The sequence below is a fragment of the Trachurus japonicus genome, chromosome 15 (assembly GCF_045865225.1).
Source record: "Trachurus japonicus isolate A0001 chromosome 15, Traja_1.0".
In the NCBI taxonomy this organism is placed as follows: domain Eukaryota; kingdom Metazoa; phylum Chordata; class Actinopteri; order Carangiformes; family Carangidae; genus Trachurus; species Trachurus japonicus.
In genome coordinates this window covers 18,331,044-18,353,775 of record NC_140921.1, presented here as the reverse complement: position 1 = coordinate 18,353,775, position 22,732 = coordinate 18,331,044, and the positions used below count along the sequence as shown (strand labels likewise).

General features: G+C 43.4%; 1 protein-coding gene across 1 annotated transcript in view; it reads left to right on the top strand.

Annotated features, from left to right (window-relative positions):
• Window positions 1-22,732, top strand: part of ptpn20 (protein tyrosine phosphatase non-receptor type 20) — a 26,591-nt gene extending 3,859 nt beyond the window's left edge. The window contains exons 4-47 of the mRNA XM_085800157.1: window positions 276-341; window positions 436-615; window positions 785-857; window positions 1,296-1,376; window positions 1,618-1,693; window positions 2,010-2,163; window positions 2,300-2,371; window positions 2,590-2,764; window positions 2,931-3,066; window positions 3,156-3,294; window positions 3,404-3,556; window positions 3,948-4,133; window positions 4,221-4,383; window positions 4,501-4,768; window positions 4,875-4,954; window positions 5,828-5,902; window positions 6,002-6,109; window positions 6,234-6,350; window positions 6,463-6,671; window positions 7,089-7,190; window positions 7,543-7,636; window positions 8,238-8,323; window positions 9,166-9,337; window positions 9,814-10,025; window positions 10,556-10,654; window positions 10,747-11,288; window positions 11,756-12,392; window positions 12,768-12,938; window positions 13,172-13,346; window positions 13,444-13,654; window positions 13,737-13,774; window positions 14,068-14,154; window positions 14,834-14,895; window positions 15,256-15,417; window positions 15,501-15,738; window positions 16,355-16,458; window positions 16,633-16,715; window positions 17,152-17,288; window positions 17,392-17,540; window positions 17,874-17,964; window positions 19,142-19,476; window positions 19,581-19,796; window positions 20,409-20,471; window positions 20,566-22,732. Coding sequence (XP_085656283.1) covers window positions 276-341; window positions 436-615; window positions 785-857; window positions 1,296-1,376; window positions 1,618-1,693; window positions 2,010-2,163; window positions 2,300-2,371; window positions 2,590-2,764; window positions 2,931-3,066; window positions 3,156-3,294; window positions 3,404-3,556; window positions 3,948-4,133; window positions 4,221-4,383; window positions 4,501-4,768; window positions 4,875-4,954; window positions 5,828-5,902; window positions 6,002-6,109; window positions 6,234-6,350; window positions 6,463-6,671; window positions 7,089-7,190; window positions 7,543-7,636; window positions 8,238-8,323; window positions 9,166-9,337; window positions 9,814-10,025; window positions 10,556-10,654; window positions 10,747-11,288; window positions 11,756-12,392; window positions 12,768-12,938; window positions 13,172-13,346; window positions 13,444-13,654; window positions 13,737-13,774; window positions 14,068-14,154; window positions 14,834-14,895; window positions 15,256-15,417; window positions 15,501-15,738; window positions 16,355-16,458; window positions 16,633-16,715; window positions 17,152-17,288; window positions 17,392-17,540; window positions 17,874-17,964; window positions 19,142-19,476; window positions 19,581-19,796; window positions 20,409-20,471; window positions 20,566-20,676 — 6,888 coding nt within the window. The 3' untranslated portion in view covers window positions 20,677-22,732. The remainder of the gene's footprint in view (window positions 1-275; window positions 342-435; window positions 616-784; window positions 858-1,295; window positions 1,377-1,617; window positions 1,694-2,009; window positions 2,164-2,299; window positions 2,372-2,589; window positions 2,765-2,930; window positions 3,067-3,155; window positions 3,295-3,403; window positions 3,557-3,947; window positions 4,134-4,220; window positions 4,384-4,500; window positions 4,769-4,874; window positions 4,955-5,827; window positions 5,903-6,001; window positions 6,110-6,233; window positions 6,351-6,462; window positions 6,672-7,088; window positions 7,191-7,542; window positions 7,637-8,237; window positions 8,324-9,165; window positions 9,338-9,813; window positions 10,026-10,555; window positions 10,655-10,746; window positions 11,289-11,755; window positions 12,393-12,767; window positions 12,939-13,171; window positions 13,347-13,443; window positions 13,655-13,736; window positions 13,775-14,067; window positions 14,155-14,833; window positions 14,896-15,255; window positions 15,418-15,500; window positions 15,739-16,354; window positions 16,459-16,632; window positions 16,716-17,151; window positions 17,289-17,391; window positions 17,541-17,873; window positions 17,965-19,141; window positions 19,477-19,580; window positions 19,797-20,408; window positions 20,472-20,565) is intronic.

Sequence of the window (22,732 nt, the reverse complement as noted above, 5' to 3'; positions counted from 1 at the left end):
AAGCATTAATTACTGTTGAGTTATCATGAAGAAAACTGTGTGTACTATATTTGAAAGGGGGAAAAATAGATTAACATTTACTGCATATACGTTCCTGTATGTGCTTTGTGTTTTTCTTCATAATTTGATTGTTCAGTATAATATAATAGTCCCTTCTCAATTATATTAAATTTAAACTTCTCCAGCTTGACCACAGTATGTTGTTGATGGTTTTATTTTAGAATTAGCCGATTATGGCAGTGTCTCTTGTTCTTAATCGGTTCATTTTGTTGCAGATGCTGGTATATTCACTGGGTATGACTCTCTACTGGTCCGTTGATTTTCACCTACCTCAAAATCAGGTGGGAGTGACAAAGCTCTAATATTTTATTCAGCGCCATCACTGTCTCACACCTCAGTTATTACAGTTGTTTTTTCCACTTTCATTGACTTCAGCCAGTCCAGTTGAGTGACCATCTAAACAGCCTCCTACTCAGCATGTGTGAGGACCTGGCCCACCGCAGGGTAAATCTCAACGCCATCCTGGAAGCCTGCGAATCTCAGCATAAAGCCTCCATCCTGCCATCGCCCGCCAAAGTCATCAGACAGCTGGTGGAGGAGGTTTTTCATGATTCAGTGAGTATAGACACCCACAGTGTGTTCCTGTCTGCTCTGCAAGCGTTTCAGCTTTCTGCAGACCATTGTGAATGTGTCAGAGTTCAAATAAGTACTCTTTAATAATCTGTGTCGTAGCAAAAAAAAAAAAACATGAATGTAAAATGTAGAATTGTTTCTTTTCCTCCAGGATCAAGGCTCTTTACCAGACAGTAACGTCCCATTGAGTGGCAGGAGCCAGATGATCAGAGAGAGACTTCATGGTGAGTCACAAAACTCAGGATTACTTTGCTCTAAATTGGGTCAATTTGTGATTCTGTAACAAAAAATGAACCAGAAGTGTGTGTATTTCATGGGGGTTTCCTGTTTTGCTCTATAGCCTATTTTAGTTTACCATCATAAATAAATCTGACCTTTAAAAAACAGTTGTTTTCACATATTTGCAGAAAATAGTTGCAGCCAATAGCTGTTTTTTTGACTGGAGATAGTGTACAGGTCAACAGGATTAAAATCTTAACCTAAAGCAAGCCCAGGATTAGTTTTCCTGCGAGAGCCAATAATCAGATACTGATTGTGGAGGCTTCGGGCTAAACCCTCTGCCAGCCTCAGTTCTGTCCAAACATCTCAGTGTCTCCGGGGAGCGCAGAGACAGACAGGAATCCAACATTGCTGTCATCTTTCATCTCTTACCTGGTTGACAGGAAAGAGAGGGCCATTTTCAGACTTCAGCGAAGGGAGTGCTGAGGGGAGAAGATACTCAACGGACTCTGACTCAAAGTCAGGTACGACCGTGATGCAGAGGAAACCAAACCTGAAACGAAGTCACAGAATGGTAGAAAGAAATGAATTCTTAGGTATTATTCTTAACAATAGATATATATTGATATAATCCTTATTTATTATTAAACCTAACCTATAATGCTTTTTGTATTTTTGTAGCTTTTTTTTTTCCTATTAATAATGTGTTCCAGCAGTAAGATGCTTATTTTGACAGTGAAAGTACTTTATTTATGTGGTTTCTAGGGAGTTTACCTCAGAGACCTTGGAGACAAAGACCGAGGAGTTCTCCCACACCACTGTACCAATCTTCTTTAGAAAGGTATGTAGTATACACACATCTATATACACTATCACCACCAGGACTGTAGTTAGGAGATGATTTTCCAGCCATTAAAGATATATTTGTGTTCATGTTGACATAAAGCAATCCATCCATTTTTCATTTCCCCCGCCCTCGTTGTCTGTCCCGACTTTGAGGGGACGTGACATTGTCCCACACTTTGACTTTTCCAACTAGTCTGCACAACTATTACTCAATCTGTCCTTCCTCCATCTCTCTCACTCTCTCTCTCTCTCTCTCTCTCTCTCTCTCTCTCTCTCTTTCCCTCTCTCTCTCCCCCTCTCTCTCCCCTAAGACTCCCCCGTGGGGTTCGTCACAGGGACAGCACCTGCAGTTGGCTCGGTCGGAGCCCCCACCACGACATCTCTCCCAAAACATCGGGCAGATCTCACAGTCCCTCCATCACCTTCAGTGAGTCCTCGCTCAGCCTGAGCCAGAGGAAAGCTAAGGTAAGACCGGGACATTTGTTAAAATGGTAATTCAGTAAGACAAATGTCCCTGAAAAAAACATAACTAAATTTGGAATACAGTGTTTAGCTGATAGAAGCTAATTGGCTTCTTTATGATAAATGTTTATTTTGTCAGGCTTTGGGTCCTGAGTTCATCAGAATGCCGGACGAACAGCATACTGTTCTCGAGCTTCCCGGATCTATTGTGGTAAATCTTCCCTGTTTCTATATGCTGCTGACTCATTTTCATACAAACTGCTTTTCACAGTACCCTAACTTGTCTTTTCTTGCATGCTGAACTATGTCTGTTTGCATCATTGCATGCGCAGTATCTGTATGTGTCTGTGCATGCGTGTAAGTGCCTGTAGATGTTCTTTTCTGTGCATGTGTGTCAGTGTGTTTGTGTGTGTGTTTACACCCCAACAGTCCAGAAAGGGCCGCTCGTGCTCGTCTCAGAGAGAAGTGACCGTGGTGCTTCTCAGCGGACAGTACGTGGTGGTTCGCTGTGACATTAAGTCCAGAGCAAGGGACGTGTTTGACATGGTGGTGGCTCACGCAAACTTGGTGGAACATTTCTATTTTGGTCTTGCCTTTTTAGATGGTAAGGGATTACATTTTATAATTAACTGAACATCAATAACATCATTTAAAATTACATTTCATAATATTCATGAATGTAATGTAGTCACAATAGGCATGATTATGTCTCAGTTACTGTATATTTTTATGAGTGGGTTGTTGTTTCATTTCTTTCTCTTATTATGCAGACGATGAATATTTCTTTTTGGACCATGAAACAAAAATCTCCAAAGTTGCACCAGACAGTTGGAAAAAAGGCCAGATACTTTCCTTTTTGGTGTTTCTTCGAGTCAAATTTTTTGTTGACGATATTTCCTTCATTTTGTAAGTACAACACTGGTTTTCTTACTTGCAAATCAATTTCAGGAAATCTATAGTTTAAAAGAAAAGTTTCTTTTACTTTTTGCTCACAGGCACAGACTGACTCGTCACCAGTACTACTTACAGTTCCGTAAGGATATCATGGAGGACAGGCTTTACTGTAACGAGGAGACGGGCTTGTTCCTCGCTGCTCTTGCTCTGCAAGCTGAGTTTGGGGACTACATGCCAGAGGTACCAAGGACAAAAATGAAAAACATTCATCTTATGCCCATAAATACCAGCATCATCTTTCAGAGTGTGTCACAGCAGCATATCTGGCTCTTTTTTTGTGTTATTTTAGTTGTATGGTAAGAATTATTACCAGCCAGAGCATTACGTGTCCACGAGGATGCTAGAGAAGCTGGCCCTGCCCAGTGTCAAGGAAGAGTTGCCAAGACTACATGCAAGTCATGCCCAGATGCTGCCCGAGGAGGCAGAAACAGAGTACCTAAAGGTATCCAGACTGCTAATGCATCCACCCACACACAAAGACAAAGACTCACATTGTCCTTTGGCTATTCCCTCACCTTGCAGTGTGTTAAATTAATAAGGTGCTCTGCACTTGCTAGAACCACTATTTGCTTTTAATTTGATCCAATCCACGTTATTTATATATCACATCTTCAAAACATAAAAGTTTATCAAAGTGCTGCACAGTGACTAACATACAGGAAGTAGAGCATAAAATGGTTAAGAAAACACATAATAAGAATAAAGATTTAAGGACAAACAGATTTAAAAAATGATGACATTTCCTCTAAGTAAATGATGACACTTTAAAACAGAACACATATTCCCTCTCACACAAAGACACACAAACAATTAAAAAAATATGTGCCTCTCAGATTGCCCAGCAGTTACCAGAGTATGGGGTTATGTTCCACCGAGTGGGGAGAGAGAAAAGGCCGGTGATAGGAGAGCTGGTGTTGGGAGTCTGCGTCAAAGGGATCATCGTGTACGAGATGAAGAACCACGTTCGGACCGTCACCAGGCGCTTCCTCTGGAGGGAAACCGACTCCATCTCCACCGGGGTAAAAAAAATAAGTGGCATTCCAGTCTAGATTTTGCTCTATGAGATCGAAGCTTGAAGTAAATCTACAACGATTTGTGTCTTTCAGCGTCGTAAACTGATAATAGAGTGTGGCGGGCCCAGCGGGAAAAAGCACAGTTTTGTAACAGAAACCTCAAAAATAGCACAGTACCTTCTGAACCTCTGCTCAGCACAGCACAAGTTTCACAGCGAGATGACGTCACGACAACTTAACCACACCATGATACCAGGTGGGAAACTCATAGTTGTCGGTTGGAGGGTGTTAACTTTGATTTCATATTGAAATAAATGAGCTCACAAAGGCGATAGACCAAGAATGACACCTGATTCCTTTCTGCTTTCTCCAGATGAAAACATGGATAAGTACATGTCTGTCTATCGGGGTCGTAACATGGACCTGAAGCGGATGTCCTGCTCCGAGGGCATGTTGAACCACGTAGGTCTGACACCGGGTCAGCCGGACTCCCTCTCCAAGTCCTGCGATGACCTGACTGCCAAGCTGGAGGCTCGCCTCCGCCAGCAGAGAGAGATGAGGAGGGAGATGAGCAGGGACCTGAACAAGGAGCTCCCTGAAACAGGAGACCTCAGGGACATGAAGCACCGACAGTGTTGGAGGTGAGGATGATGATGATGAGGATGAGGATGATGATGGTTACATTCATATTCTCATCATGGAGGGATTGAAGGGACGTGGCTAAATGCAGCTGTGCATGTGTTGTAGCACTCCAGAGCCGATTCCCAGGATGATGTCCAGTGTGTCGCTACAGAAGCAGGACTCTGATGCCTCCTCTTCTGTACGAGGTGAGGATGTCAACTATATTTAAACTCTTAAACTTTTTGTGTTAACAAATACACATCATACATTCATACATACATACATGTCAGAACTGAGCTGGGTAAAATGTCCTTCTCTCACAATGCACCTTACACATGGAACAAGCTGCAGAAAATCTTAAAGTTAGCATCTCTCCCATCAGTGCAGCAGTTCAAAATCCTCTTCTCAAACCTGGTTTCACTGGATTGGAATTGTTTTATTTGTACCCGATCATGATTGTTTGACTGTGTTAACTTTTCTTACTTGTTTCCTAATATTTTTGTATGTAAACTCTCGTTCTTCTTTGCTGCACAGTATTTGTTGTTCTCTCGACACCACTGTAAATGAGGACTTTTCCTCAATGATCTTCGAGAATAAATAAAGGTTATAATACACAAAATAACTAAAACTAACACACCTCTATGTGAGAGGGGCATTATCTCTACATATCGCTGAATTATAAAAAATAAATACCAAATGACCTGTGACCTTTGATATGACTATGTGAGCTCCAACTATACACAGACAGTCACCATACAGTTGATGTGCATATCATTTGAATGTATATAGTAATGGTACCCCAGCAGTCAGTCAAACAAGTGCACTGAGAAACAGTGATTAATACTTATTCTTTAATCCTGAGCTCTTATGGTGACATCTGAGCTCGTTGTTCGTACCCTGATCCAGCCAGCAGGGGCCTCTCTCTGTGTGTAGTTGTCCAAAGACATGTAGATGAGGCGATTTGGACGCTCTGAATTACTCATAAGTCTTAGTGTCTCTGTGACCTTTAACACAATGGAAAATATGTAAATCAGTGGACAATCTGTAAAACATGCCTTGTCAATGGGCTTTTTCTGTAGATACACCAACCATGACCCCACCAGAGAGAGAGATTGTCTGCGTGAGCCTGAAGAAAGACCCCAAACTGGGCTTTGGTGAGTTTGTTAAGCTTAATCTAACGGTGAACTTGTATGTAAAATTAATGAGCACAGCACCACGAGACCTTTGTGTCTTCCTCTCTGGTCCTGTTTCAGGCTTTGTAATAGTGGGAGAGGACAATACAGGTAAACTCGACCTTGGGATCTTTATTGCTTCCATTGTGCCTGATGGACCTGCGGACAGAGATGGACGAATCAAACCCGGTAAGCAGCAGCACCGATGATGAACAACGGATGATATAACACAGAGGCTAAACTTGGCTGCACATGACAAACTGTTACAAGGACTTTTTTTTATTGATTCACTGATTGTTTTGTTTTTTTCCAGGTGGACGTCTCATCTCCCTGAACAAGACCAGTCTGGAAGGAGTAACATTCAGTGATGCTGCAGCCATCTTACAGAACAGCCCCGACGAGGTGGAGCTCATCGTGTCCCAGCCCAAACGTAAGATAAATCACTGTCAAACGATCACAGTGTGTAGCAGCAGTGACACCTACAGTAATCCAGCCTCAGTGTGAACTCATCTCTTCATCTCTCATGGTTGTTTGCCCATCAGAGTCTCTGAAGGACAGACATAGCTCCTTGAGTCAAAGTACTCTGGGTTTGGCGCTGGAGAGGAGCTTCGGCTCTCAGACCACGCTGAGTGGCACCGAGTACCGTCCCGGTGTGGAGGAGCTGGAGGAGGCCATCAGTCTGTCCAGCATGGCAACCCCCAAGCAGAGCAGGAGGCTTCACATTCCTGTCGTCAGAATACACGACGCCCAGGTCAGAGACAGGGCTGTGGGTTAGAGATAAGTGGCTTTGTTTCCATGGAAGCACAATTATCAACATGAGGTTGAAGAGTTCAACCAGAGCTAATTGTTAAAGGGATTAAGCGCTCTGATTAATGTGATAGGACTTTTGTGTTGCTGTCATTCACCGGCTTTAGAAGTGTCCTAAAAAAAACACTCTCATTTAATCCGTTATGATTCAAAATCTGTACTTTTGTCTTTCATTCATTTATTAACTAACATTGTGATCAAAGTACAGAAGATTATGTTACTTCAACAAAGTAGGGACATTATTTGATTGGATTAACAATATTGATTTAACCACAGATGAGTTATTAAAACAACACTGTTCTCTCTGTATTCCTGTATTTATTCTTACAGTTCAGTTTACCTTTCTCTTGCTCTCTTTCAGGATGCGTGTTCCAGGTCGCCGTCCATTATAAGTCTGAAAACTGGCGAGCGGTTCACAGTGGAGCTGAAGAAAAGTAATGGTAGTCTCGGCATCAGTGTCGCTGTGAGTGAATCATTTCCCTTTTACTGCACCTCATACTTCTTTATAGAAGTTTAGGTTAGTTTTCATTTTTCTTTACACCCCACTGTGACTAAAGAAGAACAACGAGTGTCTAGATAGACAGACAGTCTGGCGCATCGTGACATGTTGCCGTATTAAAAGCCAAGTAAATAGTGCCAAGAACGTAGTGACTTTGTTGCCTTGTGTTACATCATCTCAGCCAAACCGATTTAAAGGACTGAACGGGACAGGCTATTGGTAACAAGCTACGATGCAGCTGAGTCAGTGTGAGTAGGGTTATTTGAGTCCTGCAACGGTGACTTATGACTTTTTTTGTCGTGTTTCTTGCCAACAGGGGGGAACAAACACTAATGTGCGATTTGGAGGAGTCTACATCAAGAGCCTGGTGCTGGGAGGCGCCGCAGAGCAGGACGGGCGCATTCAGATTGGTAAACTTTTCATTTCTGATGATCAAGTTGGCTGCTGAAAACACAAACAAAGTTTCTGTTAAGCGTTGATCCCTCGCAACTTCTGGTTGAATGGAGGAAACAGGAGCTAAAGTCATTGATTTGCAATTACAAATGGCTACCACCAGCATCATCAGCATCAAAGGATATAATAAAAACAGAGAGACGGAACTACATATAAAAAGTGACTAGATGTAGATTAAATAATGAGCCTGTGGCCCCTACAATCTACGACGGTGTAGCCAAGCTGTTGGATTTAAATATTATACTGCCATTCATTTGTTTTCCTTTTTTCATTTTATTTTGTCAGTCATTTGTTTGCCTGTGCGTGTGTATGTTACTGGAGCATTGTGCAGTGTCTGTGTCTGCTCAGTTCATGCTTCAGTGAACAGGAACGACTGTTAGATTTGTTGACGTGCCCATCAACCACACACACACACACACACACACACACACACACACACACACACACACACACACACACACACACACACACACACACAGGCGCGCACACATACACACAAACCGTTTGGTGTGTTGATGTTGCTAATGATGATGAGATTTGTGTTTGTGCATATGACAGGTGACAGACTGCTGGAGGTTGACGGGTCCAACCTGAGGGGCGTGACTCACCAACAAGCTGTCGAGTGCCTGAAGAAGACTGGAGAGGTACACAAACACACACACACACACACACACACACACACAGAACCACAAACATGCAGTAAAACACAAGTACACACAGATATACCAAGTCATATAGTTGATGATATGATATGATTGTTACCATTACAATGTGTCCACTGTAAATTATGTTTATGTTATGTAAGGGAATAGGGAGTGTTCAGATATTTTCAGGTTCAGGTTTTACTTCCCATCCTCATTACCCAAGATTTTAAAGCAGAAGTAAGTGATATATTTGTGTTAATATAAGTCTTAAATAGTTATATCTTCCGACAGCAATCACTTACATAGAGTGTTTGGACCGAAACACGGGTCTGTCAGTCCCTCTGCTCTGCTCTGAGCCGAAGAGAAAACATTTATCGTATCCTACAGTTTTTATCCAATGAGGAGAGAGAACGGCATGCAGGGCTGTGTGTGCAGCCAAGGGACGCCGTGAATGTGGCGACGTAGCGACGAGGACTGTTATGGTGCGTTCAAGGAAACTCGTATTTTTCCGACCGTGAAGTCATACCAGTTCAATCTGGTACGAGTTCACCGGTCGGAAGTTACGAGTGGCCGTTATAGTGACTTTCACCGGTAAAACAGGTCGGAAAAACACGAGTGGGTTGCCTGGAACGCTACAAAGTCGTAAGTTGTGACTTGAAGCTGTAATTTACGATTTCAAAAGCCTGCCTGGAACGCAGCATTAGCGAAAACGACCGGACCACTTACTTCTGCTTTAACTGGTTTTACTCACTTAGCTTCTGTGCATCATAATACACTTGTTTTATTTGAGCTATAAACTATTGAACATATACTGAGGGTTTATGCGTATCTGTTCCTTATAGGTGGTGAACCTGCAGTTGGAAAGGGAGCCCACTGTTATCTTGGAGCCCAGACCGGACTCACCCTGCCCCCCCTTGGCCCACAGTTCGTCATACACACAGCCCCCCAGGACTGAGGTCTCCGTGGAAACGACCTTGAGTGGTCGAGCCAAGGACTACAGCTTTGTTACCGATGGTGAGAGGGGAGAGGAAGGGGTAAATACACTCACAAAAGAGGAAAAAAAACGATAGACTGTCAGACACACACACACACACACACACAGTTGCATGCACAGCCCAGAGGTGACTGTGAGTCATCTGACAGCTACATTGTGGTTGCTGTCAGAGTCATCCAGGGCTGACACTGCCTCAGTCCCCCGAGACAGCCTGTGCTGAAACCTTGAAGCTGCCTGTTCACTGCCTGAGCTGAGTTAAAGGGATAGTCTCTCTTTCTCTTGTACCTTTATATCTATACTGGAAACAGAACAAACATGTGAGTCAGTATAAAATATATATATTTCTGCAAAAATAACTACTTGGGTGTTGTGCTGGAGGGATTGATGAACATTTTCTTGATCAAAAAGTACCAAATCTGAAGCCACACTACAGATTAACGATTACACAACACACATTAATGCCCCGACGCTCCCCTCCGTCTCTTCGTATTCCCAGAGAACACCCATGAAGTGGTGCTGAAGAAGAGTTTGTCCGGCCTCGGATTCAGCTTCTACATCTCGCAGCTGACCTCGGGGCCAGACCGAGGGAGCTTGGTCCGCATCAAACGTCTGTTCCCGGGTCAGCCGGCGCTAGAGAGTGGCCTGCTGCGAGAGGGAGATGTCATTCTGTCGGTCAACAGAGAGCCAGTCAAGGACCTCTCATACCAGGTAGGGTTTGGGATATACGTATAAGATGATTATTCATCCTCACACATTTATACCAGTGCATTTACAACCAGTGATTTCTTATTTTATTGTGGTTGTAGATTTGTTTCTTCATTTGTTCCTAAATTGGAACAGGGACATAAAAAGTGGATACACAATGTGGTCAAGATATTTTAAGTTTATAAAAGTGTTGAAACTTTGAGCACTAATGGCAGCATGGTAGTAGATGACAGTTTTGTGTGTGAATAAATAATTGTGAATGGGGCTAGAAAGTATCTGAGCAGCAGCTCGGCCCTGCTGTTTCTTAAGGTCTTGGCCATGTCATTGGTCCACTAATCCTTTAATCTCATAGTACTGGAAATAGCAAGCTGCTTGTGTCATGGCGTTTGATGTGTCATTTAATCTTTTGTGTGCTGCCAAAGAGTTACAGTGGTATTCACACAGGGGCATTTAAACGTACAGCAACTAAATAGATTTCGAGCTATATCCAGTCATTGCTGCACACACACACTATTTTGTTGTTGTTGTGTCAGAGGGTTTTGTTCCTGCTGCGCGGAGCTCCGTCTGAAGTCCATCTGCTGATCTGCCGACCAGGTCCCGGAGTACTGTACGATCCAGACGACAACACACTGGTGAGCTCACATGAACACAAGTTCTCACACACACACTGTGAACAAAACACCTGAGTTAGACCCGGTAATCCAGACTGTCTCTCCTCCTGTAGAGTCCTGCGCCTGTCCGTGAGTTTCGATCCCGGTCTCTGGACATCCGACTAGGAGAGGACTACAGCCAGCTCCTCAAGTTTCAATATGACATCAACATCATTTCCCAGAAGTTAGCCCCCACCCAGGACGAAGATCTGACCAACACAGAGGAGAAGAACTCAGAGCCTTGTGCAGATTCAGTTCTCCTGAAGAACCGGGACGGCCAGGAAAGAGAAGTGCGGCCCACCCAGACTCCTCCCTCTGCCCCTCGCTCACCGCCCTCGCCCACGTCACCTACGTCGCCTCCATCGCCGGTCTCGCCGGCATCACCCGCCTCGCCAGCATCGCCCGCCTCACCGGCCTCCCCTGCCTCCCCTGCCCGTGGCTCTCCACCGGCTAAACCACAGTCACGACCGACCACCAGGAGTCCAGAGGAACAACAGGAAGTGGAAGCAAAGGAGAAGAGAAAGGACGGAGGAGAGGAGGCTGCGAGGAGGTCGAGTTCAACCGTGATGCTTATGGACATCTGTCCTAAAACCGCTTCAAACGCAGTATATGCCAGGTAATGTTTTAGATGTTGAGACATAAGAAAACTATCACATATCATCACATTCTATGTTGTGACCTGAAGTTCCAATTTAAAAAGTTTTTATTCACGTGTTGACACAAAATAGAACCACAAACCACTGCAGCAGCATTTCTTCAACAATGGATGGATGGATTTAAAAATATAATTATAAAATGATGATAATGAGTAAAATTAGTATTTTAAGGGTGTATTTCAAACATTTTAGGTGTTTTTTCCTTATTCTTCCTATAAATTATGCATTATTAAAACTTATGGAATAGCAAAACTGATGCCAACTTTTTTGTCATTTTATTTACTTATATATGTGTCTATCACATTCGTAGTTTAATATCCATAGCTTGCAATCAGAGCTCTTGCTGCTGCACCTGTTTTGGCATTAAGGATAGAAAGCATGATTCAAAGCGTAATGTACATAGTGTGTGCTGTTTGTTTATGTGCAGTGGAATCAGAGAGGAGGCAGATGGGAGTGTGACCTACTGCCTCATGGGAAATGGACTAACTATAATGGCAGATGAAGAGTACCTGACCATCAGTTCCACCCTGGAGCCTCCTCACAGCTTTCCTCCCAGTGTGACCACTCACACCCCGGTCACGTCCCGGGGTTCCCAAACCTCCAACAGCTCATCTGGTTTCAGTTCTCAGAACCCAAACTTCGGCCCCAACGTCCCCACGACGTCCGTCTCTCCCCTCGACCTCCCGTCTGACACCCCGACCACGTGCCCCCTCGCCCACCCGTCTCAGCCCCTCACAACGCAGCCGCCCAAAGCCAAGCATCACCCCATCCAGCAGGGGCTTCTTCCAAGTCACTACAAAGCCTTTTCCAAGAACATTCGGCCCGTGGTGCCTCCACCCCAGCCCCCTGCTCTGCCGCTGACCCCCATCACCGCTCAGATCATCTCCTCTGTGCCTCCCTGTGTCAGTCCGCCTGTCCCGGCGCTGACGCCCACAGTGCTCCCCCCTCCGGCCCAGAGCCACACTCAGCCGAGGGAGGAGCCGGAGAAGAAAGAGATGGAATACAAGGACATCGATGATGATGACGACGAGGTAGACGAGGAGGAGGAAGAGAGTCGAAGAAAGGCAAGTTTGTCACATTTCCTGCTCTCTGCTCATTTTTTTTTTATCAGGTTTACTTGTGATTAAATAAATCATTGATGAAACTTGATTAATGAATACGATTTTGTAATTAACAATAATATAAATAAAGTTGAACAGGTGTCAAGAAATTCTTTAAAATTGTATGTATTTTTTGTCTGTATAATGATGCATGTTTTTGAATATAAGATAAACTAGAAAACTAGAAGATATTTGACCACTCTACACTTTCACTTTCTCCATAATTTCTCCTTTTCTCCGCAAATACAAACCAGTTTTGAAAAAACATTAACTGTTGTGATGAATAACTGAGGTAATTTTTGTCTGTTCATGACTGTTAATTGTATCTTTGCCCGTCAGGGATTGGTAAAAGAGTTTGAACTCACGGTGGTTCTGACCAAGTCCAGAAGTGGAAGCTTTGGCTTCACCATCACACGAAGCAAACTGGACAACTGCTACTACATACAGGAAATCCTGGACAACCCAGCCAAGGCAGATGGACGTCTGAGGGCAGGAGACAGACTTGTTACAGTATGTATAAACATATGTATTTGTACATTTATGTTGATTTAAAAATGTAAATGGACACCAGTGATTCCAACATTTATACAGCACTTTTTTCTACACATACAGATACATGCTTTTTCTGCCACACACACAACTGTTAAACTTGGTATCTTGCCTAAAGACTACATAAGTATCTACTGTATGAGCTTTACTAGTTGACTGTGAACTATTCTTTTTTTTCTGTAATTTGTCTCCAGGTAAATGGACACGATGTTACTAGTGTGGCGGATGATGTTGCCATGACAATTCTCAGGTCTTCTCCGAGAAGACTGAGCATGACACTGGGCAGGGCGGTTACCAACCTGGTGGCGCCACCGCCCTGCGACAGCCTGCCTGACGTTGTTCTGTACAAGACGCCTTCAGGACAGCTCGGTGGGACCACACGCCACATCAAACTGCTCTCTCTCTTTCTCTCTCTCTCTTTCTCTCTGTTTGTACTGAGTTGCATCTTTGTGCGTGCACTCCTCAGGTATAAAGCTGACAGGAGGCATTGGCAGCAAATGGCAGGGCATCTACTGTCTGGAGGTGGTGCCAGGCTCCCCAGCCAGCGAGGAGGGGAGTGTCCAACCCAATGACAAGATCCTGTACATCTGTGGCAGGTGCACGCTGGGCATGACCCTGGAGGACGCAGTCAAAGCCTGTGAGATCGCTCCTCGTAAAGTTAAACTTAAAGTCATTAGGTATGTGCCCTCGATGGCGGAGGAGATAGAAAGTGATCAGGTGTTTGTGTACGTGTGAATGACTCGACTGTGTCTGTGACAGAGAGGAGCAGCCAGTGACCCCCAAGGCCAAGTGGAATGGTAAGCGCCTCTGAAAGGATCTATGGATGGTTTCACCTGCTTGACTTAACACTAGGACACATGAAGAGAAATGTTTGGCCGTTATGTGCACTGACGGATTGCTTAGAAACCAGATATGTTTTCAGCCAAACAATGATAACTGAAGTTCAATCATTACCAGAAAGTGTTAGAGATCTGAGAAGGACAGGTAATAACTTGTCTTTTTGAAGATGTCGGGCCTGCAATAAAAAAACAGCTGCTTCCTTGTACAATAATAGTTGTGTGTCTCAAGACAAGTTTTTTTCCTCTCATAGGTCTTTTTGACTGGAAAAAGGACAAGAAGTCCTACGCTCGTTTCGAAGAGTCCGTCTCTCCAGAGAGAGACTCTCCTGTTGAAGAGGGTGAGTTTTTTCTTTCTCTCCCTCATTTCTCCCTCTGTTTATTTCCTCTCTTATTTTCTCTCCATCGGCATGTTCTATCAGCACCGAAACTGGTTTCCTCTCAGCCTTTCGCTTGTCGTCCTATTGTGCGCGTGAAGCCGGAGCTCGGTGCTGAGAGATAGTTCTCTTTGCAGCTGTGTGTGTGTGATCTGAATGCTGACAGACAGATCCTGGGCTCTCACGGCAGGATTAATAATTAGCAAGCCTCTGGCCCTCCACTGGTGTATTAGGCTGCACGGCCAAAGGCATCATACGCACGCACACACACACACACACACACACACTCAAACACAGGCAGTGCCATACAGTCAGTGGTCTATAGGGCAGGAAGCTCAGTTGCCTGGTGACAGTGCATGCAGCGGTAAGGGACAGTGGACAGGGTCACTTTGAAAAGACCAACCTTGTTCACCTGTCATAGAAGAGACGCACCCATCAACACTTCTCTTTCAAAATGGCCGAAGAGGTGGGAGGTTGGTGTGTGTTGCTTTTTTTTTTTTATCGGCGTGTCTGTTTTGGACGGTCGGATGGAGACTGGTGCTGCCGGAAACATCTCCACTATAAATTTGACTTGCGATATCTTTGTGAGATGTTTTGTCTGCTCTGGTCTCTAATTCTCTGGCCTCTCTTCTGTTTTTTTCAGCTGAACCTGTGTATAGGACTGCTGGTAAATTTCGATGCCTCTCTCTCACCCAAGAACAGGACGTAAGTTTCTGAACATATTATTTATATTTGTCCAAAAAAAGCTCATTCTTTTCTCCTGCCAGCTCTGTGTTTGAAGTGTCTGTTGAAACACACACTGTAATATGAGTCTACTGTGAGTCAATCTGCGAATGCGTTCTCTCCTGGGGAGCAGGTGGGGTCATTGTCTGCATGTGTGTGTGTATGTGTGCGTGTGTGTGTCTATCTGTCTGTCTGTCAGGCTTTGTTTCATATGATTTGTTCTTGACAATATGAAAGTACTTTACTGAAGAACATAAGTTGTTGTGGTGACTGGAATTCACGATTGCTCCAAACTCTTGTTTTCTTTCTCCTTCTTTTCCCCCTGGTTTCTTTCCCCTGCAGAGTTGCATCATGCAAGTGGAGTTCAAAAAACCAGAGGGAGGAGGCCTCGGCTTCGCTTTGGTTGGAGGAACCAATGGCAGCATGCTCAGAGTGAGGGAGATTTGCTCTGGTGGAGTAGCTGAGCAGGACGGTCGGCTGAAAGTGGGGGATATTTTATTAGAGGTAACAAGCCATCGCACCTCTTGACTGTTTTATTGCCCCTCTTGTGAGGGAAAACTCTATAACACTCAGTGTGTATGCTCCAGGTGAACGGTGTGATTGTGTCCGGCCTGAGCCACAGCAAGGTGGTGGATATCCTGCGTAAAGCTGAGGGCACAGTGCAGCTCACCATCTGCAGAGACATCATGCCCCTGACCTACTCTGAATCACCCACACCGCCCAACATGTCCGCTCAGACTGAAGCTATTCTAGCTGAGCAGCCGGCTCCTGACACCTGCTCCTCACCTGACATCATGCTGAACCGGCCAGCTGAGCATCCCCATGGTACGTCCTCATATTATGAATTTGTAGAAAGTTGATACTAGTTTTAAATTTAACTGAATTGTAGACCCTAAAATGTATTATTCAGAGCTGAAAACACACAAGTTATGTGACGCACACCATATACAGTTAATATAAACCTTGAGTTATCTTAATGGGCACCATTAAAGGGATAGTTCAACATTTTGTCAAACTGGCCCATTGCCATAATCCTTATAGTTTTAGGAGTAGGTTTGTTACCTTTAATTGTCGGTGCAAGCTATTTTTAGAACAGCGGAGCAGAGCTGCTCAGAGCTACGCTACGGACGCTATTGGGATTTCTTGGTTTCCCTCATCAAACTCATCAAATACACAATCAACAACTCCAAAACGCTCTTAAGTTGTGACCTGTACATTCACCACACTATGAGATAATAAAGGAACGTTAATAGACGGAGTTGTTTTAGAGGTAAATTCATGCAAAACTGCTGATGCGCGTTCCTGTCGGGGGCAAGCAGTCTCTACATTTGCCACGAAATCAACTCAGTCTCGTAATGTTCTGTTATTATCTCATAATTTGCCAAAATGTTGAACTATTCCTTTAAGAGACCTTATTGTGCATTGAAATGTACTGTTTCAGAAGTGACCTCAGATCCTGTGGCTAAAGAAATAGGTGTTGTCCTAACTTCGCCACCACCTCCTCCACGTCGCCTGACTGTGGTAACAGATGAGACTGCAATGCAGGTAACCAAAACAATCACAACCACACACACTCAAGTCCATGAATAGTGTCATGATTAATGTCTAATCTTTTCTTCAGTTTCAATCATACCCCTCCTTGACTCTTTACTAACATCTACTACTAACATCTTGCCCCTCCCGTCTGTTGCCTCCTCTGCCTGCTTGTCCGTGGACCAGGAGAGCTGTAACAGCACCCCTTCTCATCAAGCTTGCTGCCCATCTCTCAATGTCACTGACATGTTGCATGGAGCCTCTGACAGGTAGTAACTTACCAAACTACTCTCCTCTTGGATTCTCCTATTGTTTCTCCTCTCCTGTGCTCTTCCACACCTTTGTCCTCCACCTTCTCCTTTTGTTTAGGTGTTCTGCAGTTCCACTTTTAACCACAAGGAGGAAGCAGAGAGCAATAAATGAAACGAAACACCTCCTTGGGATTAATGCTGTTGCTTATGGACAGTGAACCCTAATAAGAGAGGAAAAATAGCGTGGCAGTTAGGAAGTGTGATAGCACCAATCTCTGTAGCTTCAAAACAAAAGGTATATGGTAGACGTACAGAGATATTTTAGCCTCTTGTCTATACTGTATTTTAGGTGGAAAGGTCGCAGGGAAAGGAAGCTCAGCCTTGCATGATTTCATCCCCTCCTACCGAAGAGTAAAAATGGTCTGGTCTCACCCCTGCCCCCTGACTCCCCCAGGAAACAAATTGTGACCAAACTTTTGGACCAGTCCTGCAAAGACATCCGGAAAATGCAGTCAGACAGCTGGAGCAGTGAAGAAGATGATGATGATGTATTTGATGTCACCAATCAGGAAATGAACTCACCCCAAACAGGTTTCTATTCCAGTGCTATTTGTGCTAATGAGTGAAAAATTACATCCAACCTGAGCCACACAAACAAACCATATCCCTCTCTTTTATGCTTTTCTTTCCTCAGGCCCACCCATAGTATCAGAGGAGGAACTGGCCAGTTTAGCTCTCATTAGCCCAGCAAAGAGCAGCCAGTACTCAGGCTCCAGGGTCAAGGCTCTGATCCAGATTCTGCAGCATCAACTGGACCAGCAGGAACTGGTCAAAGAGTTTATGGTGTGTACTGTATGTCATTCATATCAAGCCAGTTAATGTGCATATTTAACAGTTGGTGTAATTCATAGGTGTAAAATTGCCTTAACTAAGGGTAAAATTACACATTGACCAATAAATGTGCCATTTAACCATTCCTGACGTTGATCATTATAAAAAAAAATCCAATAGAGAGGAATTTATTACACACTGAAAGAAAGACAGCAAAAACACACACACATAGATACTCAGTCATGATGAAGACGTGGATGTGGATCATTCTTATGGAGAGACATCCTGTGATCCAGCTGCACTGTGTTACAGTATATAGTGATTACACATTATTGCTGATTTCAGGCTCTGGAGCATCTGAAGCCCTCTGACAACTGCCTGGTGGGAAAAGCCCCTGAAAACAGAGAGAAGAACCGCTACAGAGACATCCTGCCCTGTAAGTCTGGAAGAGGAATCTTAACTGCTGCTACTCTCTCCATTTGTTCAAACCCCAGTTCTTCATTCTGTGTTTCCCAGTTTTTATTACTGGTGGGCTTAAGCTTGTAAAAGCTGGATAGCCACAAACTTGACGTTTATAGGAGAGTCTGTTTGTTATCACTTCTCTTAGCTGCTCGGTTCAGGATGACTGTAAGGCCTTTACTGAAGGGAGCGGAGATATTTGTTTACAACACTTAAAGTCATTACTGCGCAGCAAATCACTTCTCACATTAGTATCAGTATTTCACTGGTGCTGCACTTAAATACTTTGACTCAGCCAAGTATGTGATGATGAAGTAGATGTAAATGTTACCAACCTTGTAATTATCTGGGATTTATGGTTTTAATAAATGAAGCAGGAACAAATAATGTTACAAGATCTCTCATCAGGATGAATTTCAGGAGGTAAAATACAGAAGATGAAAGGACGAACTTCACAAGAGATATGTGTTTTGATATAATGCTTCAATTGTGGTTAACACTGATGATACTGACCAAAACAAGCAGGGAAACAGAACACATGTGCACGCAAGCAGCATTGCTGTCTCCAGCCCCCAGAGTCTGCTGGGGTGAAAGGAGTCAGAGTTGAGATGAATGAGTGCGATGAAAAGGATAGTGACCCCCAGTGGATTATCACTGCACCTCACCATACGCCCTGTTGGCTGCAGCCTGTTAACAACTGCTGTTTGTGCAAGTGGTTCAGAGAAAAAAGGGGGCATGGTATGTGCCGATCTGATGCGTTGCTTGTAGCCTTTAACTTTTCTGTTCAGCATAGCCAGATTTCCAGTCTGTGGCTTTTTTGACCTCACAAGCAGGAGGTGGGGGAAGCGAACCCAAAAAACATTCCGCTTTCGGTCTATCACCCCTCTCATCACCAACAAACTTCTTCACAGCACTCGTTTGTTGAGCACAACTCCAGACCTCAGAGATGTTTGCTCGGCCTTATTTACTGTACTCTTGGCTGGTGTGCTTCAGGCAAAACAGCCAGGGAGGAGTGTTTGTTGTTTATAATCAGGAAATCAATGGATGTATCAAACATGGAGAAAAAGTAAGGAATGTCGTTCATGCAGTGAAGCACTCTCACATAAAAACACAAGAGGTTTAGGGTGTCTTCTCCTATTTTTTTCCCCCCGTAGATGACAAAACACGTGTTGCCATCGGAGAGAACCAGGACTACATCAACGCCAGTTACATCCGCATGCAAGTTGGCGATGAAGAGTTCTTCTACATCTCCTGCCAGGGCCCTCTGCCCGCCACTGTGTCAGCCTTTTGGCAGATGATCTGGGAAAATAAATCTGACATCATTGCCATGATGACCCAGGAAGTGGAGAGGGGAAGGATCAAATGTCACAAGTACTGGCCAGTGAAGATGGGCGTGCCTTTGGACACTGGCAGGTACAAGCTTCACCTGGAGAACCAGCAGTACCTGGAGTACTTTCACATTAAGGTCATCCGCATGGTGGAGACAGAGGTGAGAGAGGAGTAGCTATACCCGCCTGCTGTCAGTCACATTGATGACACTAGTGGTTTACTCTAAACTCTTTAATGCAATGATTCAACTCACTGTTATTTCAGACTGGCGAGACTCGTTTTGTTCGTCACCTGAAGTTCACACACTGGCCTGACCACGGTGTGCCACAGTGCTCCGAGCAGCTGGTTCGCTTCATCCGCTACCTGAGAGCGGTGCACCACAAGGGGCCGCTCACCGTTCACTGCAGCGCCGGCATCGGACGCACGGGGGTTCTCATCTGCACTGACATCATCCTCAATCTCATTGAGAACGATTTACCTGTGAGTAGAGGCCAGTTTCTTTATCGGTTCATTTATTGTACCATATTTGTATTTTTAACGATGCAAATGTTATGATTCTAGGTAAATTGGCTGATTAGGATGACAACCCTGTTATTTTTTGCACAGTAGTCTCCACAAAACTAAATCCTTCTGACTTTGGCGATCCTTTCTGACAGTGGATTGACTTTTTCGTAGTTTTTGAGGATGGATTGCTATGAAATTTATCTCAAAAATTCCCTCCCAGGATGAAATGTAATGTGCCAAACTGAGACCAAACTAAACATAAACACATTAGCACTTTCATTGTTAGCTCACTGATGTTAGTATTAAAATCAACATCTCGTACAGCTAAAGGCTAGCATGCTAATGCGCCAGACAAATATGGTAAAGATTGTCGGTATTAAACATCAACATATTGGCACTATATTGTTAGCATGTTGATGTTAGTATTTAGCTCAAAGTCTAACACAGAGCTGCTAGAATGACAGTAAACTCTTTATCCAGAGAGTCTACTCAATTAATTAAAAATATCATTAAAAATAAAGTACAGCCGTGGACTTGTTCACACACATGTTGTGGTTGCTCCTCACAACCTTCTTTCTCTTCCTTTAGATTAATGTGAGTGACGTCGTAAAAGAGATGAGACTTCAGCGGCATGGGATGATACAAACCAAGGTCAGTGTCAAAGTTCAAAGGTCAAGCTTCTTCTTTTTTAAAAAAAAAGGCAGTTCCCAAAAGCTAGATCCGGCCTTTGTCTCTCTCGTTTCAGGAACAATACCTCTTCTGCTACAAAGTCTGGTTGGAGGTTTTACAGGGCATTTTACAGCTTCATGGCAACCAATGGCAACCGGAAAGTCCTCGAGACCACAAAGTAGTTTGAATGTTTCCACTTCCACTTCACCTGCCTGTAAAGCACAGGCTGTATATGTGCAGTCTACCACAGCACAGACTGGTGATACCTTTTTCTTTGGCTGTAGTTGGTTTAATTAGCTGTAATATGAAACTTGTACTTGTTTGTTTTGATACTTTGTGTTGAGGCCTCTTGGTTAGTTAAAATGATTTCATCTTTGTTTTCTTATATGTGCTCTCGGTGCTGTGATTATGTCAATTTAATTTAGATCACTGAGGTTTGTTGCCTTTTCAGGCTTAGTGATTTGCCTTCTATTCTTAGCAACTTGGGGTTTTTGTGTGTTAACATTTGAATGTATCCTGTTGTATTTTTTTCCTTCATGCCGTTTAATTTGCATATCGTGTTTATTTATTTTGAACAGTCATATTGCATGGAATTTAAAATCTGGTAATATCCAACAACAACTTTTATCGGGCCGTAATGTCACTAATGTCATCAAAGTGCACAAGTGTAAGGTCATCATACCAAAGTTAGTATCTGTTTGAAATCCGTGATGAGTGGTATTTCAGTAAGCATTGTTTTATCATTTCATTAAGTGCATTTCTACCCTGGAGAAAGGGGCATTAGCAAAAGAACATGATTTATTTTTCAGTTCATCATCTAAGGAAATGAAAAGAATCAAGTGCCTTGGAATGACTCATACTTCTTGCTCCACATCGACCCCCCAGCCACTTGTCACAAGCGGTCGGGGAAGGAGAGCAAGAAACTGATTTGAGAGTACCCGATGGTGGTTAGCTTGAATGTGCAGCTTTCAGTCTGTTTGTGGTTTCAGGTGGATGTTTGGTTGATCCAAACCAGAAGAGGATTACTTTACTCACCTTTTAGTTAATTCAGTCGTAACTTCAAAACAACACCGCCTGTCAATCTTTCTTTCTTTCTTTTTCTCTCTTTTTTCTTTTTTTTATCTTTTATTTTGTGGGCCCATTTTATACACAGCGGTATCACAATGAAAGTCTTACAACCACACAATCACAATTTGCACATCCTAATACAGATAAAGAATGATTTAACATAACGAAGTTTTGGATAAACTCATAAATTTTCAATTCACTCTTTTCTAAAAAAAAAAAATTGGACAAGGTGTGAACACTACGTACTCAGTTTCTTTTGTAAAAATGTGCAAAACCGATTTCAATGTCATTTGAATAATGAGTTGCTGAGCTTTTGGGTGTAATTTGTTATGTGACAAACATCCTTTATCTGTATTCCATAGCATATTTTAATACAAACTCAGCCAAAAATGCAAAAAATATTACAAGGTTTACAAACTTTCCATTTTGCCACTCTAGATGTATATGATGTACAAGAGCTGCATCTCCAAGTCACAGAGCAAAGACGATTTATAGCTGCTGGTCTGAACCTCAACCTTTGGATGTTACTGCTCGTAAGCTTTGTTCTTTTAGCTGCTATCACACACACACACACACCAGCTCTCTTATTGCATGTAGACTCTTTAAATACAGAGGTCTGAGCCTGGAGTTTGACTGCTGAATGACTTGAACATGATCGAAAATGTGGAATGTAACAAAGCAATACTCTCCGTGAGGTGGGGAGAGTCAGAATGTCAACCTCTTACCCAGATGACATCTTCCAAGCTGTTTGGAGCATGTTGGTAAGACATATGCAGTACTGTACCTTTGCCATGTGGATGGCTATGCAGAGCCATCAGCCTCTGTGCTGTGTATGCAACATCTTTTCAGTCAGTGCTGGTCGGTTGGTTTTTTCAGCGATATCGGTATAACACTCGAAGTTTGTTACGTGCAAGTTTGTGCTCTCTTTGAGGCGCTATTGGAAAAATGATTATTCTTGAAAGAACAAAACAAAAGCACATTTTGCATTCATCTGTGAAAACGCACCTTGTACAGTCAAGCAAGTGCTTATGCAATAGCATTGTGAAATGTAATAACCCTTGATTGCACAACTGCTTATTTATGCTAAATTAATATCTTGTCACTGTACCAGCCACTATGTAACCAATAACTGAGAACAATGTAATACCTCTGTTTAATTAAAAACTATTCTGAAA